The sequence below is a fragment of the Arachis stenosperma genome, chromosome 9 (assembly GCF_014773155.1).
Source record: "Arachis stenosperma cultivar V10309 chromosome 9, arast.V10309.gnm1.PFL2, whole genome shotgun sequence".
In the NCBI taxonomy this organism is placed as follows: domain Eukaryota; kingdom Viridiplantae; phylum Streptophyta; class Magnoliopsida; order Fabales; family Fabaceae; genus Arachis; species Arachis stenosperma.
In genome coordinates, this window is record NC_080385.1 from 146,383,585 (window position 1) to 146,404,217 (window position 20,633).

General features: G+C 34.2%; 3 protein-coding genes across 5 annotated transcripts; all 3 read right to left on the bottom strand.

Annotated features, from left to right (window-relative positions):
* Positions 1-1,094: 1,094 nt before the first annotated feature.
* LOC130950663 (ethylene-responsive transcription factor ERF107) lies at positions 1,095-2,069 on the bottom strand. Its single transcript, XM_057879220.1, has one exon. The coding sequence runs from the start codon at positions 2,059-2,061 to the stop codon at positions 1,351-1,353; it is 711 nt and encodes a 236-aa protein (XP_057735203.1). The 5' UTR covers positions 2,062-2,069; the 3' UTR covers positions 1,095-1,350.
* A 1,580-nt stretch (positions 2,070-3,649) lies between these two features.
* Positions 3,650-10,025, bottom strand: LOC130950661 (ATP-dependent 6-phosphofructokinase 4, chloroplastic-like). The gene is made up of 15 exons (XM_057879216.1): positions 9,527-10,025; positions 9,103-9,432; positions 8,187-8,233; positions 8,002-8,041; positions 7,817-7,879; positions 7,602-7,739; positions 7,257-7,415; positions 7,116-7,169; positions 6,951-7,019; positions 6,484-6,613; positions 6,217-6,257; positions 5,685-5,909; positions 4,927-4,975; positions 4,394-4,548; positions 3,650-4,070 (listed from the first exon to the last, which is right to left on the bottom strand). The coding sequence occupies exons 2-15, from the start codon at positions 9,331-9,333 to the stop codon at positions 3,924-3,926; spliced, it is 1,548 nt and encodes a 515-aa protein (XP_057735199.1). The 5' UTR covers positions 9,334-9,432; positions 9,527-10,025; the 3' UTR covers positions 3,650-3,923.
* A 497-nt stretch (positions 10,026-10,522) lies between these two features.
* Positions 10,523-17,532, bottom strand: LOC130950662 (uncharacterized). 3 transcript variants are annotated; one of them, XM_057879219.1, is made up of 5 exons: positions 17,255-17,532; positions 15,717-15,772; positions 15,325-15,615; positions 12,039-12,313; positions 10,523-11,386 (listed from the first exon to the last, which is right to left on the bottom strand). In XM_057879219.1, the coding sequence occupies exons 4-5, from the start codon at positions 12,305-12,307 to the stop codon at positions 10,825-10,827; spliced, it is 831 nt and encodes a 276-aa protein (XP_057735202.1). In that variant the 5' UTR covers positions 12,308-12,313; positions 15,325-15,615; positions 15,717-15,772; positions 17,255-17,532; the 3' UTR covers positions 10,523-10,824. The 3 variants fall into 3 exon arrangements, with proteins under 3 accessions (XP_057735202.1, XP_057735200.1, XP_057735201.1); XM_057879217.1 differs by lacking the exon at positions 15,717-15,772; XM_057879218.1 differs by lacking the exon at positions 15,717-15,772 and having other exon boundaries at positions 15,325-15,653.
* Between the last annotated feature and the right edge of the window lie 3,101 nt (positions 17,533-20,633).

The following is a 20,633-nucleotide window of genomic DNA, read 5'->3' on the forward strand; positions in this document are numbered from 1 at the left end:
AGATTCTCCAAGTTTGTTTAGATAAACTTAAAACAAAATTTGTTTTTAGGTAATTTTTTTAAAATTGAAAAGAATAGTATAAAGTAATCTGATGGAGAGTTTATAGCTTCTTTTACTTTTGTTATTAAAAAAATTATCAAAATACTAAAAAATAAAAAAGATATTTTCTTCTAACAACTTAATAATATATAAATAAACTCTCCATGAGTTAATGCTACACCTTTTTTCGGTAAAAAATTTAACTCGATAAACCTAAATTCGCACTATCCATAAATTAAAATTTTTATGCCAACTAAGTTGAATTAGTCTAATAATTTGTTTACTAATATGTTTAAATAAGTATCAGAGTTTGAATTTGGTCTTGTACAAGCAGCAAATGGCTATTAGCAAATCTTTAAATGGAGTTTAGTACTACGACAGATTAATTCTTGGTCAGTCGAATTAGGAGATACAGTAAAAAAACAAAAAACAAAATCTACATGCCAATGGACTCTCATGTAGCATAGCCCCACAAAGAAAATTAGTAGTTGGCAATTACTTCGTTATCTTCTGAAAATTAGAGTTCTTTTTTATATATAACTCTATCCAAATAAAAGAGGAAGGAGCGCTAATACAATACCAATTGTTTATTAATCTACCCTATTTAGTAGGGCCATCAAGAATAGACTAACAGAAAATATCAGAGAATAACTTAAGTTTTTACAGAAGTATGTAATATATGAAAGATGATAATTTATTCTATAAATTTGTAAAGATACTGGAAACATTGCATTAATTATTTAATGAAAGCACCCATACTATTCAATGTAACATACAATCATGGGTAAAATATTATGGAGTAACAACATCGTTGATAAATCTAAGAGTAACTTAGAAGTTAGAAGTCACCCTTATGGTATGTGGACCTGAAACAAGTGAAACTTCACTCTATCCTCCTCAATTACAGGATATACTATCTTTTTAGCCTTTTAGGTGTATGCTTCAATCCTTTTGTTAAGTTGTTCTCTTTTTATAAAGTTAAAAAGAAACAAGGGACATAGTTACATTATTTAATTCACATAATACGTTGCTCTTCATTAATAGTGAATGAAAACTTCACAAAAATACTAAATTGCACATTCATGGAAAATTTTAGTACATATTGCACATTTCTTTAGCAAACAAAAGTAAAGAATGACTATAACCTATAAAAGCTGAAAAGGAGAAGATAATGCAATCATTGAAAAATGATATTTGTACATAACATTTGTGGCAGATATATGTTCATGTTCACAAAAATATATCAATACAATATTCACAAAATATTATGTTCAAATAACATTACTCGATGAAGTTGAATATCAATTCTCTCTACACTACTCTTCTCTTTTTCCTACCACAAACATTAGGCTTTGGTTCAGATTCACCAGCCTCAAGAGGAAAATTGAGAATTGCTTTTTGACCCCTCATCCTAAAGGCAGCAAAATCATAAGCCTTAGCAGCATCAATCTCGGTATCAAATGTGCCTAGCCACACTCTCGAGCCTTTTCTCGCCGGATCGCGAATCTCAGCAGCGAACTTTCCCCACGGCCTTCTCCTTACTCCTCTGTAGTGCCTAAACGTAGCTTCTACCTTCTCTCCCACAGACTCCAACATTGTTGGTTCAACCGAAGTATCCGAATTCTTGATTATTTCTTCCTCCGTGGGGCTTTGTGCAATAATGACATTGTTTTGATCAGCAGCAACTTCCTTAGCATCAAAGCTACTACTACTTTGTTCAAAGAAATATGAATCCAAATCCAAGAATTGGTGGTAGTCGAGTTTTGGTGATTCCAAAGGGTGTTCTAATTCTTCAATTTTCACTAGAGGAATGAGATTGGTGGTGCTAGTGAAGTATGAATCTAAGACATTATTCTTATTATCACCTAAGAGATGTTGCCTTAAGAGTTCTAAACTTGAAATTTCTTGAGATGCTGTCATAGTGTATTTGTGTTTGAATTGGATTTTTATTTGTGGAATGTGGAGAGAAGTGGCATTGAAACTATGATATTTATGCATATAAGAATACTCTAGTCCCCACATTTTGTGATATAAATTGATTGATGATAGTGTTATCAACTCATCAAGTTGTTGAGGAAAATTAAATGGACCCCTTTTTTTTATGGCACACGGAATTCACTAGGGAGTTTTTTTTTTCTTTTTAAAAAAAAAAAATTATTACGTTAAGAGACAGTGCATCTTATCCAAATTATTGGATGATCATGGTTATGTACTTTGTCATGGGGCCCGATACGTATAAGCAAGTTGTTTGAATATTAACAAAATATTATTGATTTATACCAAAAGAAAATATTATTGATTTATACATAATTATAAATATCTTGCCGTACTACTGCCAAAGAATTGAAGTTTTTGAATATTAAATCTTATCTAGAATAATAATAATAATAAATTTTAGTTAATTTTTCTTTTCAGAAAATAATAGTATCATGCTTAGCATTGTAAGATTTATTTTCCGGGATAAAATATTGTAAGAAAAATTTAAACAATTGATTAATATAATTAATCAATATAAGACATAATATGTATCGTAAATGATATAATAACTATATCAAGCCTCATCAATTCTTGTGTTCACAAGGTGCTTTCAATGGACTATCTTCATTTAACAGAGAGAGAAGAGGGGGAGACTGATGAATAATAAATCTAGATATCTTAGGTTTGGTCATTTTAAAGATAATTGTTCTACAAAATATTTAAGAAATTATATTTTCCTTTCACTTTTATTTAGCTTTTTATTTAATGTTTTATATTACTTTAATAAAAAAGTGTTATCTTGTTGATTAATGTTTTTGTTTTAAATATCGGTTTTTGGAATAAGAAATACTAGATGACTATCAGAATTTATTATTTTTTATATTACTTTGTTATGTAGAATCAATAATTTTGACATAGGATATCCATTTAAGAGTCTCAACTTGTACCAACAAACTACAGCTCAGATGGCATAGTTCTCACTAAGAAATTTTGGGTTCGAATCTCACTCCTAACTTAAAAAAAAAAATCTCAACTTGTAAGCTGTTGTGTTGCAAAGAGTTGCTAGAAACTTGGCAACTTGTGTTAAGACTTAAGACAAAGTGGGGCATCAAAAAGTTGGTTTTGGTTATGGTTTGTACTATCTACAAAAGATCGCAATCAAGAAAAGATTGCTGTTTATAAGGGTACATCTGGAGCCTTATCATTCTTCAACTTGCTGTATTTAAATCAAATCACACCATGGGGCCCTTATAGTTGAATAATGGAGACTCTTTCACTGGACAATTAACCAAATCTAACCAAGATGAGATGAGTTGAGAAGAGAAGCCTTTGACTTTTAGGGCTTCACCTCCTCCGAATAATTGCTCTCTAACTAGTATTACAATTTGATAGATTTTCTTCCGTTTTTCTTTTGTATTCAAGAATGTAACAAAATATTAAAGTAACATATATTATAAATAAAGGTTTCTTGGATGTGAGAGGAAATAGTTATTTAATCAAATACTTAACCTTATCGAAGTTGAAGTGTGAATCCCGCATGATAAGATGGTGTTTTGCAAAGAGAGTTTTCTCATGAATGATGCATATAAGTTGGCACTAGTTGAGCATGTTCAAACTTGAAACACCAGTTACATTAAAAAAAAATAAAAGAAAAAAGAAAAATACTCAATGTCTGTGCTGAGGTTTCAACAAATACAACAAACATATAGCTATTACTAAGTAGTGGAATTTCACACTAAAAAGAATAGTGGCAAACCATATGGTGGTAGTGTCCAATTACAGCCAATACCACTATATGTTAATGCATCATCTGTTATCTGAAAGCTCATCAAAATTCACAGCACTGAGTTAACATACAAATGAAACCTAAAATAGAGATCTGTTGCTACACATAAATATGAGAAAACCTAAATCGAGGTAATATTCAGACTATCGATACCTTGGACAACTCCTTCTAGATCAGAGGAAATGAAACTAGGTTGATTTGTAGATGCAAGAAGTCTAGCCCACATTCTACCTGTCAGCTCAACGGTCTTTTGTTTCTCTGTCACACGCTGCAACAAGATGTTATATAATCATGAACAAAGGTAAAACATAATCTCCAGTAACCTAGGAAGTGCAGCACATCCTATTAGGTTAATAAACATTTAAACTGCATCATCTCAATCTTGCATGCCCTTACATAAGGTGTTTGGGTTGAATTTTTTACAAAATGATTAAATTTTCGGTTCTCTTGGTAAGGTTGTAGTGTTAGGTAGAGGAGATGGATTACATGGTGAACTTAAGAATAGTACAAGACTCCAGTAGCATAAACTTTAGTAATGGAAGTAACTAGTTGGATGCAGATGATCTAATTCTAATGAAGTGGTCAACTTACAGAAATAGGGATATAAGCATGTCTACTATTCACAGGGCCAACGGTGAAGCCAGTATATCCAGCCATAGCTCCATGAACAACACTATGAGCAAGTAGAGTGCAGTAAATGTTGTCTGCGGCATTACTCGGAATAGCTCGAATCATGTATGTTGGATCTATAAGAGTAACACAAATGAAACTTTTGATGAAGACAAAATCAATGAAAATTTTAAAATTAATTTCTTAAAAATGATAACATTATTATGTTAAAGTAATAAACAAAACTTAAAACGGTTCCTTTGTTGAAAATAAATGATACAAAATATAAGAAAATGGAAAAAATTTTTAATTCTGAATTTCAAGCTTGCTTGCTTTTATTTAGGGGTTTTGAAATTCCAATTAACCAAAACTAAAAGGCAAACAGGAAAAATAAGATGCCGTTCTGGTTATTCAAGAATAATTATGAAAGAATAATCTTATAGCTGTTTGTTTTCCTGGTTATTCTTGCATAATTACAATAAAAGAAAAGTTTTATAGGAAACTCAGGAACATACCTATATATTTCATATTAATTGGCATCTTTTGAGCCTTTGTGAAATGGTCCTATAACAAGCAAGCAATATATTTAGAAGCAAACTGAATAACTTAAAAGGTGAACAAAACAATGTTGGCAACCTCAAGAAAAATGAAAGGAAATATTTTATAACCCTCCGTGAAGGACAAATTCGAATTCCAAAATTATTCTTTCAAAATCATTCATCATTTCCTCTATTATAGGAGTGAATACTTTCCTATGAACTGCGCTAATGAGAAAAAAAAAATTCATAAGCAAAAACTGATAGAGTTCTAGACTACAATGACAAGTCAAGATAGCATGCACAATTGCACATCAACAAATTTCCCCTCTCAAAGAGGTCACACACTTCAATGTCAAGATCAAAAAGAAGGGGGAGGGGGGAGAACATGCAAGATTAATTTAGCAAGGAAAGTGCAAAAGATTTTAATTAGCTTCACCATATGTAACCGATCTATTAGCAAATTGACTGATGCCATCAGGCATCAGCATAAATCTAGTTTTAAGAAAAATATATTGAAAACCATCTTTGGAATGGATACCTTAACTAGGACCACAATATTAAAAATTCTACAATCAGAACTGGAAAAGATCACAAATTTTCTGCAGTCGTATCAATTATATTTAGAGATATCATATCTATGGTCCAAGTAAGTATACATATCTGAGAATATTATATATGTAAAATCTGTGAAGAGAACATAAGGAACAGAAGGAAAGGTATATGATATAGTATACCTTGATCTTATCAGATAACCAGGGACCAACATCAAGAAGTAGCTTGTTCCCAGATGCATCCTTTTGATTGACTGCAGGCACTTCTGCGGCAACATATTCTTGACCTGCACCTTCTGCTATAACAATAACTAAATGTCCATTCTCTTTCAACCTCTGATCAAGAAACTCATACAGCCCACCTCTCCCTTCCAAATAAAAGGGAGATTCTGGAATCAAGCAGCAATCCTGTTAGAACTCTTGCTATTAGAAGGCATTCTTTAGTCATTTTTTAAATTTTGAAAAAATGGTAACAACTAATGGCAATTTGAACTCCTTTTGGACCATTTAAAATAGACTTTAATATCAAAAGGAAAGAAATGTTTTTACGGAAAACTATTAAAGAGCTTCAAGCCAAAGAAAATCACCAATACATCTCTATTGTCGTCATCATCATCATCATAATAAAAAAAAAAAAAACACAAATTTTATGCTAACAAAGGAATAAGTTGACCAATGACAATCAACAAATTCTGAGACTGGGAAGATGCCTTACCACGTCTCGGCTAGCCAAAGTTGCAAACATGGCAATGAAACCTGCAGATGGAAGCTTGTAAAGTCTATCTCTGAAATGAGAAATAGGATTCTTAAAGTTCTAAATACCAATATTTCATTAAACACATCAAGTTTCCACTCTGTCATTTCAAAGAAAAGATTATTTGGAAAATTAGAAATTGTGATGAAAAAGAGGGGGAGGAGAGGGGGGGGGGGGGGGGGGGGGAGAAGCAAAATAGAGCATCTGAAAGTATTGCTTAATGTCTACCACTATATCTGCCCATTAGCTTAACAATTCCAACTCCGTTTTCAACACTTTCAACTTCAACATGAGCAGCATTGATGGCTCTCTGGGCTTCTTCTACAGCAGTATCAAATCCAAAAGATTTGTCAATAACCTGAAGCCAAACAAGTAAAATATTACAAACAGGGAGGGCTTCATCTGTCTCAATATATATTAAATGTTTACATGGAAAAAATAATTGATGAGTAGATTAATATCTCCGAGTTTACACACAAATGTGAACAAAGCATAATGACATCAATAGTATACAGTAATTAGACCATTGTTAAGTTCCTATTAAAATATAAAACGAGGAGATACAATTACTGAATACATACAACACAGAGCCAAATCTCAGGTAAAAAAATTATTACATATCACACACACACACAGAAGCAACAAACACTTTTCCAAAGGGTGCAAAACTTATATATATTATAACTAAGACTTACAGCAATATCATTATCAATTGTCTTTGGAATCCCAGCCACAGCGACGTGAAGACCACGTTTTTCAACTTCCTTCATAGAAAGATGCTCATATTACAACATACTATCATGGAACTACATCATTGAGTAGATGAAAGCCATGTGTAATTTAAGAGAGAAATCAATTACCTCATATATGCGTGCTGCTCCTCTTTGGGTTCCATCACCTCCTATAATGTATACCTAACATGCACAGATAAAATTTCCCTTTTGTTCAGATATTATGTCTACAATCTGTTCATATACTAAATTAATATAACAAGTAACCACCTGATTTATTCCACGGTCTGCAATGTTATCAACTATCTTCTGTGTATCATGTCCTCCTCGAGATGTGCGGAGAAGGGTGCCACCACGTTTATGGATATCATTAACCACTTTAGGAGTCAATCTCACGGTATTTTTTGAATAAAACCCTCTATATCCTTCCTAAATCATTTTGAAGAGGAACATGGTAACTAATAGGAACTCAAAAAAGAAATGGGGAAACTATCATGTTACAACTCAGATAAGAAATTCAAAATAAAATGATTCTAAGAAGTTGGTCCAACAGAAAAAGCTTAGAGTAGTATATTTGTTAGATAGCCAGAATTATACAACTTCTGCAAAACTCACTTCAATCCCAAGTATATCCTCAACGCCATACATGTTGTTTAAGCCACATACAATCTCCCTAATCACCGTATTGATTCCTGGGCATAATCCTCCACAAGTCACTATGCAAGCACGTACTTCTTCCGGCTTGAAATAAACCTAATATTAGAAGATGCAGTTATCAGCTCCAAAATCTAAATACTATAAATTGACACACACATTTTCATGTTTTATACCTTTTCTCGAGGTCCTGCACGCCGAAAATGAACCCCTCTAGGGTTATCTTTTCGAATGACAATCTGAGATATGAAGCATGGTGAGAAATACAGAGATAAGAAATAGAATGGGGTATCAGTGATTCAGAAAAGAAAAGAAAAGAAAAGAATTCATGAACAAAGAACTGGGAGATTGTGTCACTTACATTTTGTGCAACCACATCTTCTTGGCTTACAAAAGTATTCCTTAGAGTATAAAACAGTTAAAAGAAGTAAAGATTAAGCCATAAGAAGAAACATAGTTTGAAATTAGGAAAAAAAAAAGTTAGGATAAACTTTGATGTTACGAATCACAAAGTTAAAACAAAAATGCAAAGCAGAATAGACTTACTTTACAATTGAATAAGCTTGGCTGCTATGCAATGGGTTTGGATAGGACTGCAAAAAAGGAACTAATGCTTTAAGTATCAACAGTCATCAATATGGTAAGAAAAGAAAAATCATTAAGAAAAGAAAGGGAAGTGCACATTATTTGAAGGGTTAAAAAAAAATCTTGAAACAACTAAATTGCTTAAAAAAAGGAAACTAAACACTAAAGATACCTCCCATCCCTATCCAAAACATCTTAGGTTGTAAGTCCTATTATTAGTAGTTTCAAAAATAAGAACCATAGGCATAGAACTTTAAGCATTCTTCTATTGCGCTAGTAGGTATAATATGTATTTTCTATTATGTTGTACTGAGCTGGATTCTGGATTCAGTAACCGAAGCCTCTTGTAAAGCGTATCAAAGTAAAGCAGCCTAGCCTAGCAAAGTTTATTTAGTTTAAGTTGACTGAAATATCTGTCATCAGGTAGTTAGAGATCATTCTAGATTACGTTGAGACAGTTAAGGGATGCCGCATCAGCTGATAAACATGCAAAGAGTGTTGTGAATTCATTTGGTATCAATCCATCTAAATAAAATTTCTCAGTTTCTCAATGTCTCTCTCTGCTCCGAGTGAATTCAATTGAGGTATCGAATTAAATTTCTCAGTGGAAACACGCAGCTAAAAATTTATTTAAATAATAAAGAAAAAAAATCCTACTTTGATCACAGGCTGAGAAGCATACAATATCATATCATATCAAAGCATAGCAAATCATAGTGTACTTGTGCTACAGTAAATGCCTGAGCTACATGATTTTGTAAATGTGATATAACTATCCGGAATGAATGTAAATATCAAACAATGAATAGAATCCATACGAATTTGGAATCAACAAGATCATACATGGCAGCACATTTTCGCGGGAAAAATAAAGTACCGGCAAATTAGGGAGGAAATTGGTGAGGTGCGGCACGTCTTCGAGGACAAAATCGTCATTCTGGGATTGTTGAAGTGCTGCTGCGATTGGGCGATGGTTTGGGCGGGAAAACAGCGGCGGTGGGTTGTTCCGGAGAAAGATTCCAAAGAGGGACGCTGTTTTTGGACGGAGAGAAAGTTGATTGAGAGAAGAAGAAAGAGAGGAGGAGAGAGAAATGGTGGAGAGATCCATTGCAGAGAGAGAGAGAGCAAAGAGAAAACGTTCAACAACTGAAGCTGAAGCTGAAATTTCTAGTTGGAGTTCGTTACTTCTAGCTTCAGTTGAAGCTCACTGAACCCAAAAAAAAAATAAAAAGATAAAGAATAATCTTACCATAGATTTACAGGTTACTGAGAAAAAATATTAAATAAATCCTTGAAAATACCTGCTTATCGTATTATCATGTTACTAGAAATCAAATTATTGCCCGGAAAAAAAAGTTGTTTTGCATAAGAGGTACATATTTATTCATTTCTTTCCAACTCCACCAGGGTATACCCATTATTAAATCTTAATGCAAACACAATTATTAAATAAAAAAAAGGTTTTCAAACAACGATAGAACACTACAAATACAAAAAAATGGGCAAATGGCATCGTACTATTGTAATACTTTTGTGATAATGCACTAATCTTTAAGAAGAAAAAAAATAAATAAAATCAATAATGATGGTTGATATATGTTTCTACTTTCTACAGCAAAGGCCGAGATGACCTTTGATTTATTACAAAATGCTTAAGCTTATACACCACAGATCAATTCATAAACATACTTCTATTGGGTTAATGCATATATTTCTCATGGATTTATCACTTAAAATTTAAAAACTCTTTTCTTTCTTCTTGCAAGTGTTGATGATTGATTAACAATTTTTAAATTGGTTTGACTTCTTTTTCACTGCCATTTTGCTAATTACTTGAAAATTAAAATAGAACACAATTTTGATACATACACCATGTGAGAATACAAAATGAATTTTGATACACTTTGCCAAGTTGTAATTTGTAGTAAAAAAATTCAAGTCAAAGAATGATGCTTAATTGCTTATGCATGTTATCAAATTGGAATTTGATATAAGGTGCTACTATGTACCTAAGGAAAGCAAAGATAAATTTGATATGGTTACCATTACGGCATTACCGCTGTCCGCTTAGCATGAGGCTTTATCTTCTCTCCATTTTTGCCTTCAAATTCTATCAATGAACGGAATAAAAAAAATTATTACTCCATATTTCACGTCTCAAATGCACCAACCACCAAACCTTAGAATTTATGGCCACGAGTATTATACTAATATATTACCTCTCTTATACCAAATTAGGAGAAAGAAATGGAAAGGAAGGACTTAGAGAGAAATAAAATTCATCTCCATTGTGAACATTAAAACAACAACCTAGCCATCCCATTTTATTCCCCAATTTCCCGTCTATTTTGAACTCAGAATCACCTTCAAGATACAAAAATATCATAGCTATTATCAAACTATTGCTCCTCACTCGGGCAAAGTACACTGCCGGAGAAGAAAAAAAAGGAAAATAAAAAAAAGATCTATTGGCAGATCTATTAATATCCATAGAAAACAAAATTCCTCCATAGAAAACAATTAGAAAGTGCAACTCTAGCAGAGGAAATAATGACCTCCAAGCAAGAGAACCAACTCGATAACAAAATTTATAACTTCCCTACTTATAAAAGGATGGGATTTTCAAATTAGCATCATCACTGTTGTCGTGGTCATTGCTCTGCACAAGTTTCTTTAAGCTAGTCCATGATCTTTTCCGTTTTTTGCTTGCTGTGCCCTGAGTTTTCGATGCTTCTGATTCAACAGACGCACTCGAAGCTTCAAGTGTCTTCTTAGACTTTCTTTTCTTTGAGGTTGTGGCACTTACACTTGATGGGGTGGCTGGACTATCTACAACGGAGACATCTTTATCTGTAACTGATGAAGCAAATGCATCTGCTTCTTTGGTGTTGTCTTCACCTATAATGCCTTTCCCCGATTTTGAAGACTCATGTGTAATGGGTTTTGTTGCTGGTGTTGATACCGATGACATTTTGGTTTTAGATGGACATAATCCTTTCATATGTCCCTTAGGAGTCCCCCTCTTCACATTGTGATGCAAACAAAAATGGCACTTGTACACTACATTGTTTTGACTGTGTTTATGCTTGCCCCTGTGCTTTGATCTATTCTTCTCAATTCTCACAGTTGAATTGATGCCAGGATGAAGAACAGTTTCACATCTATAAAGCAGTCAAATTACTTGATGTTATGATATTTTACATGAAAACTGTATATTGGTAACCTAGGAAATTGAGGCATTAAAGGTTCAAACAAATAAATAACCCAGTCTGCCAGATTTTGTGAGCACAACAAACAAGAGTAAAATGTTCCTTTTCGGGGGGAAAAGAACCCAGTTATTGTTATCATTCCAAAACAAAGTTTAAGCATTTTTGGGGTACTGGAAACCTCATGGTCTCTGATTCTGCCAAAATAGATAAATGAGGACAAAGTGCTTCAATTTATATGATAACAGATGCTGATATTAGCATTTAGTTTTTGTGAATAAATATATAGTAAATAGAGCAACGTGTAAATTAATTTATCTTAAAACTACTAACATAGCACACATCAATACTGGAAGAAGGAATACACACTATTGCAAACAAGTGGCAGTTTCACAAAGTGGATTGTTAATTTGAAGCTTGGTTCATCACAGTGACAATGTGGCTTATTGTGTTTTACTTGATGGCTCTCAAATCTTGAAATTTAATCAAATGGTCAAGTTCTAAAATCTAAAAAAAAAGGCATGGAAACACTGACAATATGACAAATAACCTAGATGGAAAACAAAATCCCTAAGCAAAAAAGAAAAGGAAGGTATAGAATCAAAACCTATGGCAAGTTATCAAAGAAGAATCAGGCGTTATTCCATTGGCCTCGGCAACAGTGGCCAAACGCTGCCCATAGAAAGCTCCTAAAGACGGTATCTGAGCCTCATGAGAGGCCCAAACTGCAATCTTTTCCAAGTGCTCAACCTCCACTAATGACCTGGTGGTGGCTCTTGGCTTTTTATGTATTTTTCCTGTGGCTTCTTCCCTGAGTGATACAGGAGTGTTAGGCTGACAAGCCGGGTTTTTAGTTCCTCCTCCTTGCTTCCCCATGCCTTACTGGAGATGAAGCATGAATGGTAGCAAAAATTATAAGAAAATATTTTAAAGATAAGAATGGTAGACGTCAGAGCAAACATCAAGCATAGTTCTTATAGGAACTTCAAACCATGAAAAAGTGACACACGCCTGATTAATTAATTCAAATATACATGAACAAAAGTATTCAGTATACATAACAGCATAACAAGCAAAGCTCCAAAAATTTTGGGATAATAATTATGAAGGAATGGAACAAAAATAGGAAAACCAGTCAAAGAATAATGATGAAAAATCAGTCTCAACCTCGCAAGAACAGGTCAACCAGAATATAAAAGTGTCAAGGTTCAGATGAAACAATTGCAAATCAAGGTTTCGAATTTGAAGCAAAAATGGCATAGTACCAGGTGAATTAACAACACATAACACGGAGGGTGAGTCAAGGCCTAAGATCAGGCCGAAAGGCGTAGTCGATGGACAACAGCTGAATATTCCTGTATTACCCCTTGTTGGTCCCGAGGGACGGAGGAGGCTAGGTACTGCACATGGAAGGTGGCAGCCAGCAGCGACGGATGTCAGGAGGTAACGACGGTGAGTGGCATGGAAGAGAGAAGAGAGCACATTTGCAGCAAAAACAGGGAAGCGGCAGAGGGACATAGAAATCGTGCTCGTCAGAACCCCGCAGATTAGAAAAATAGGTAATATAAAAAAAGAGAAACTCTTGGGACAGCAATTTTTAGTGCTTGTTTGGGCGCCATTATTTTGATAAAAAAAATCTTTTTTTAATGAAAAAATATATTTTTTATTTTTTAGCATGTTTGGCAAATTTTTAGTAGTAAAAGTAAAAGCACTAAAAAAATAAAAAAATATCTTTTTTAAGAAGCTGTAATTTACATTTTTTTTAAAGATCTTTTTTCTTTAAAAAAAGATGTTTTTCATGTAATAAATAAACAAAAAAGTACTTTTATATTGTTATACCCAAATATAATTGATAGATAAAAAGATCTTTTTGTATGAAACATAAAATTACTTTTACTTTTTCATAAGATCTTTTAGAAAAAGATAACTTAAAAAAAGATCTTTTCTTAAAAACTCACCCAAATAAGCGTATTTTTTGTCATTATTTAATTAGTATAAATACTAAATTATTATTTTATTAATTTATGTGTGGAAGTTCTAAAAAATTTGGGTGCAAATTGTATTCATTTATAAGTACAAAATGTATTAATTCATGTGTGCAAAACTTTAGTAAATATAGGTGCAAATTATATATTTCTTGAGTGCAAAACGTCTGTAAATATGGGTGCAAATTATTACTGTCTAAGTGCTGGTCAAAAATGACAATATTTGCTGGTCATGTAGCATTACTCTAAAAAAAATACACCTAAATTATTTTATAACCGACAAAAATATTTTAAATTATTAAAAAATGTGATAAAAATATAGTGAACAAAGTTTTCTATGTGGTACAATTTGCACGCTTCGGGAATTTAACAATATGAAGAAACCTGATATTATTTTGTTGTTTGAGACTTATATAAGTGGTGTGAAAGCTAGTGAAACTGCTGTAAAAAACGCTGGAATTTAGGCATTTCATTATTGAAGAAGCAGAAGGATTTTCTGGTGAAATATGTGTTCTTTGGGGTGATGATAACATAAGTATACATGTGAGGAAAAACCATAAAGAGTACATTCATATAAATGTTAGTAGGAATGGACACATAGACTGGTTCCTTACAGCTATTTATGCCAAGGTTCTGAGAATTGGACCAGTCATCGAGCTGCTCTAATAACTGGTTCATTGGTTTATTAGTCCAACCAGTCTAACCGTGATTCATCCGAAAAAACCGTTTTAGAATAAAATAATAAAATAATAAATAAATTATAAGGTGCTTAATGCAAGTAAGCTTATTAGAAATATGCAAAACTCTAAAAACATGAGAAAGTACCTGTTGAAAGTTTTCAATTACAATTGTTACCAAATATATATAACCTTTGTATATGGCTAAATTTTAATGGAAAAGCATCTTATGTGCAATACATCATAGAGGTCATATTCAAAAATTTTATTAACTGAAAGCTCATTAAAAAAAACAAATAAAACTCCTTGATTCTTTGGCAACCAAATGATTGGAAAGAGACCAAATATGCAGGGGTTGAGCACTGACATTTGGAGAATTAGCAATACTCAACATCTAAAACAGAGAAAACATTTGTACAAAACTAGATATTAACAATTTATAATTTGTGGATGCATAGACATTTGCTTATGCTATTGCTGTGAAACATGATCATTAATAAACTTCAATACTTGGAATTCATGTAATTTGTTTATGCTACTGATTATTAACAGCCTAAATATTTTGCATAACTCATGACATTTGCTTATGTTTTTTTTTTTTTGGGAATTAATACTTAATATTCTACCGTTTGTGGAAGCTTTCTTCTCCTTTTAGTTTCTTATTTTTTTTTTCAATGGAAACAAGATTCAACAACAACAAAAATTCAACACCAATAAAAATTCCATCATTCATTTTAATCAGAAAACTAGGAAGATTAGGATTTGCAGCATCATTCGAAATAGGAGGATTGGCAGGCAAGTTATTATTCACAGATGCATTGTTATCAGCAATTGCTTCTTGATTAATATTATCATCTATAACTGAAATTAATAAATCATTCACAAAATTAAAAACAGCACCAGCACAGCCAGAAAATTAATAGCAGCACAAAATTAATACTACCAACAGTATTCAGCATTCAGCAACAAAAATTATCATTCAGCAACAAACAGCATTTGATCTGGTTTCCAAACATTACAAAACAGCAACAAGTAATCCCTAATCCATAATCCATTTTTAGCAGCCGCAGAAAAATTTTCAACAAAAATTTCAGGAATTAAAAAAAGAGCAGCAGCACAAAATCAATCAATTATTTGATTTTCATTAATCCATTCAGAATTTCACATTCAAAAATCAGCAAACAGAGCATAAAAGGAAGAGAAGAACTGAAGAAGTGCAAGCAGTGCTAACCTTCGACGGAGACACAGACGGCGACCGGCGACACGGCGGCGAGCTGCTCCAAGCCTCGAACAGAGAAGCCAGGGAGGACGGGGACAGCGGAAAGGAGGACGCCGAGCTACAAGAGAGGACGCGGAGGCGCCGACAGCACGGACGGCGGCGGCACTGCGGCAGAACCGTTGCAGGGAGAATGTAGGGTTTTGGTTGGGTGATTTTGAACTTTGCTTCAGAGTTCAGAGAGATACAAGGTTCTGAGAACCGGACCGGTCATTGAACCGCTCTAGTCACTGGTTCACTGGTTTACTGGTCCAACCGGTTCAACCGTGGTTCAACCAAAAAAACTGTTTTAGAATAAAATAATAAATAAATTATAAATAAATATCCTAAACTATAACTCAACTCACTTTTTGTCTCATAACAACACTGTCATTCAGTCAACAATATCTCTTTCATCTCTTTCCTAATGTAAAGAATTAAAAAAGATCAAACAAATTGAACAAACCTTGTAATACTAATGGTGAATCCATCTCCTTAATATTACAAATAATAGGAATTAATCACAAAAATACATTAATATTACAAAATATATTAATATACTTGACAAATAGGTAAGACATGATACAACGGTGCCTTTTGATTGATTTTAGAATATGTCAAGCAACATGTAGAGATGAATTAATAGCATAAAAATAGATAAGAAGACAACACTGAAGGTTCAAATAATCATTGAATACAATGCAAAACTACTTATTCATTGAGATCTCACATTATACAAACAACTTTCATGACTTAAATTTGCACATTTTCAATAAACAATTGTAACCAGTTATTTTTTTTACGATGATATGTAAAAATCACTTATAGTACACAACTACAAACTAACTGGAAATAGATATGAGCTTGGATGCATGATTATATAGTGCAGTGAGGTGAATTTTTGTCTTTGTTGTTAACATGAGATGTCTCCAAGAAACGTTATAATATTCATGAATTCACACAATGTTCGCTCTAGGGAACCAAAGAGCATACATACTGGACTAGGCAAGTAATGCTTAACTATGGCATAAGTTGCTAAGAGGCTGCAAGCACAAAGGAATTGTGAATGACCCTTTGAAACTTTAACAATTTCCATTATAACAATAATCTTAGCAAATTCCGTGACACATAAAACCCTTGAAACAAAGGTAATTTTGTCAGCCCAAAACTTTGTACCGACATTATTAATTGTATTCCAATTCCCCCTTTAATAATTTGTAAAGAATTAAAAAAATAAATAAATTCACTATTTATATTGAATTAGCTAGAGGCAGATGCATGTTTACCAAGTGATGCAGGATTGTTTATCATTTCACTGGTAATTGAATATGTGTCTCCAAAGGAGAACTTAAATTCAGGGAACTTTGATGAGTTCAAATCTAGCAGCATATAATACAATCCATAGTTGAAGAGTGTAGCAATGAAAATGTACAAAATTTCAATAAATATTACTAAACAGAGGCAAGAACGAACAACCATCATTCAGTAACAAATATTACAAAACACCAACAAATAATCACACTATTACCAAATTCAAAAAGAATGAAAACCAGATAAACCCAATCATAAACACTATTACCAAATTAAATAAAAAATCAACCAAAATCACCTTGCAAATCCAATTAAAAATAGCTTTTCACTTTGTACCCTAAACACCAATTAAATCACATGAACCAAAATTAATTTGAGGGAAAACAGCACAGTTCAATGCTTATGAGTTTACTGAGAAAAAACGGCAACAGCAGCAGAACAATCAGTTATCATTTATCACAAATCTCATATTCAAAACACAAATAAATAATCAAGTAATCAGAGACATTCAAAATCACAAATCACTACTTCAAACTTCAGAGACATTCAAATTCAATAATCCAAAGTATTCAACAGAAATCACAGTGCCACTAACCTTCCACCACAGCAGGACGTCAACGGCGAGACGACGGCGCAGCAGCTGGAAGCCTCGAACAGCAACTTCACCGGCAGAATGGATGACGCGCCGAGCTAGAAGAGAAGCTCTGGCCGTATGCCTTTGGGACAGGGGAAGGAGGAGGCCGCGAAGACGCAGACAACCACGAACGGCGGCGGCGGTTCCGGCGACGAAGTTGGGTTTTGGGTCTGGCCGTCTGGGGAACCTTAGGGCTAGCTGCTTCGATGTTCGAAGGAAGGGGTGTTTGGTGTGTGTTGGGGAGGGGGGTTGGGTTTTAACTTTTTTGTTTTTTTTTTATTTTTTTAAAAAAAAGGGAAAACGACGTTGTTTTATGCGAACCGGTCGGTTTCCGGTCCGGTCCAACCGGCCGGTTACCGTCCGATTCATCGGTTTCTGAACGGTTTTTGTATAAGCGGTTTTAAGAGGTGGACCGGACCATTTTACACGCCAGTCTCCGGTTGAACCGGTTCAACCGGCCGGTCGGATCCAATTTTTAGAACATTGGAGGGATAGTGATAGGAGGGGGCGAGAGGGTTGGGGGAAGGAGGGTTAGTGAGTGAGTGCTGAACGTTGGGTTTTTTTTATAAGAAACAAAAATCAAAACAGCGCCGTTTAACAAGAACCGGTCGGTTGTCGGTCCGATCCAAACTGAATGGTTTTCGAATGAACGATTATTAGCAGCGAATCAGACCGTTTTGATTACCGATTCCCGGTTGGATCGGTTCGACTGACCAATCCGGTTCGGTTTTCGAACCATGATGTATGCTGGTCCGTAAGAACGCAAGAGGAATCTTGCAGAGTAGCTAGCACAATGCAACTGCCATGGATGCTCATAGGGGATTTTAATGACATTATAGAAGAGGAAGAAAAGAAGGGGGAGCAGCGATTGACTTTCAAGCTTACCATAGATTTAAGAACTGGATTGAGAAGTGCAATCTTATTGATCTAGGCTTCTTGAGATCAAAGTTGACTTGGAAAGGGAGAGCTAGGAATGATCGGGATAAGGTTTTCAAGCATCTAGATAGAGCATTCTGTAATGCTAACTGGAGAGTGCAATTCCCTGAGGTAAGAGTGGAAGTCTTAACTAGGGTCAGCTCTGACCATCACCCACTGCTGGTCTCTTTCATGCCAGCTAGAGTTGATATTGGTCTAAAACCTTTCTGTTATGAGGCCATGTGGGAGAAAGGAGGAACTTCTGCCAACGCTTTCAATGATCTATCTTCTGAGATTACAATGTGAAACAAAAATATCTTCGAGGAGGATCATGGATAGATTGAAGGGAATGGAAAGAATAAATTCTTAGAAAGATTAGAGGGAGAACTAAACAGAGAACTGGAAACCATTCATGAACAAAAAGAAATTTTTGACAATTGTGGTTAGTTGAAGGGGATAGGAATACCAAGTTCTATCATACAAAAACTCTAAATCCTGAAATTAAGGCGTGATAATGGTGAATGGTGCGAAAACCAAGAGAAATTGAAAAGCATGGCAGTAAATTTTCTCAAGGCGCTATACCAATTAGATAATCAAAATTGATGCCATATTCCCCTACCCGAGTATAGAAAGGAGCTATAAGCATAAATTATCTCAAATCCCTTCAGATGAAGAGATCTGCAAAGGAATTTTCAGCATAGGGTCGCTCAAAGCGCCGGGAGAGGATGGTTTTCCAGCCTTATTCTACAAGGAGCATTAGAGCTTGGTGTAAAGAAACGTATATGGCTTTATCAAGATGCTTTGGTAGAACCCTGATCAGATTAAGAGTGTTAACCGATCTCTCATTGCTCTTGTTCCAAAGGTCACAAACCTAGAATTTATTTTCCAGTTTCATTCGATTGCAGTCTGCAATGTCATTTTTAAGTGTTTGACCAAGATAATTATTGCAAGAATCAAACCGCTCTTGTCTGAGAGAATTGCTCTGTACCAATACAACTTCATCCCAGGATGAACAATACATGAAAATATGATCATTGCTAAGGAGATGGTCCACAACATGAAGAGAATAAAGGATAAGAAGATGTTCATGGCTGTTAAGATATATTTCGAAAAAGCATATGATAAACTACATTGGCAGTACATTAAGGAGTGGTTAATTGATTTTGATCTACCAGAGAATCTCATTGATATTATTATGAGCTGTATCTCTCGGGTATCTTATAAAAAGTTTTGTGGAATGGGTGCAAAGCTGAACCTTTCAGCTCCAATCGAGGGTTGAGGCAAGGCAACCCTATCTCACCATACTTGTTTGTGATAGCCATGGACAAATTGTCTCAGATTATCGAAAGTAAAGTAGAGGAAAGGTGCTGGTTTCCTATGAAAGCAGGGAGGCTAGGGCCTAATATCTCTCATCTCCTTTTTGCGGACAACTTGATGCTCTTTGCCGAAGCTTCTCGGAATATTACAACGTAGTTTTATTTGGGGAGAAAAGGAGGGTGCAAGAAAATCACATGCCATTGGGTGGGACATGTTATGCAAACCCAAACCGTTAGGGGGGGTGGGGGGCGGGAGTTTAGGAGAATGGATATTATGAATGAAGCCTTCATGTTAAAGCTATTGTGGAGATTATTAAATGAGAAGGACTCTCTTTATATCATAAATACGGGAGAGACTAAAATCTTCTTCAGGGGATGATACAATCGGCTTCCGATTTACCATTGTGGAAAAGCCTCACAAACGCCTGGCATTTTTTAATTAAACATATTTCCTTTTCTTTAGGGAATGGAAGAAGTGTAATGTTGTGGAAGCATAACTGGATTAAGGGAGAAGAACCACTGCTACAACAAGCTGTGGGTGATATAAATATGATTAATCAAAGTATGAAAGTGCGGGATGCTGCAACTGCTGAAGGGGAATGGGATTGCTGAACAAAATCAAAGCCATTCCTCCTGCCAGTGATGAGATTGGTGAAGATAGAATTATGTGAAATCCCTCAATGGCGAATTCACTGTGAAAAGTGCTTACAATGATTTATGTAACTATGGAGAAATACAAAACTACATATCTACAGAGCTCCTTTTGATGCAATTGGCCAATCCAAACAAGTGCCATGGATCACTCAATTCATGGCCACTTGTTGGTGGATTTGGAGATGGTGAAATAAGGAAATCTTTTTGAGTGCAAAAATAATTTTATTGGTTTTTTTTTTTTCATTGCTGTAATTTTTGCTTTATATATAACGCAGACTTTTCTACTAAGTAAAAGTGTTATACTCCTTAATAGTTAGATAAATCTTAATTTTCTAATTCCTTGTGTTTTAAAGTATGATCATTATGAGGAATTTTATTATGATAATACAAATTGAATATTATATCCAATTTTAATAATTATAATTACAAATTTTAAGATAGTTTTATAGATCTTT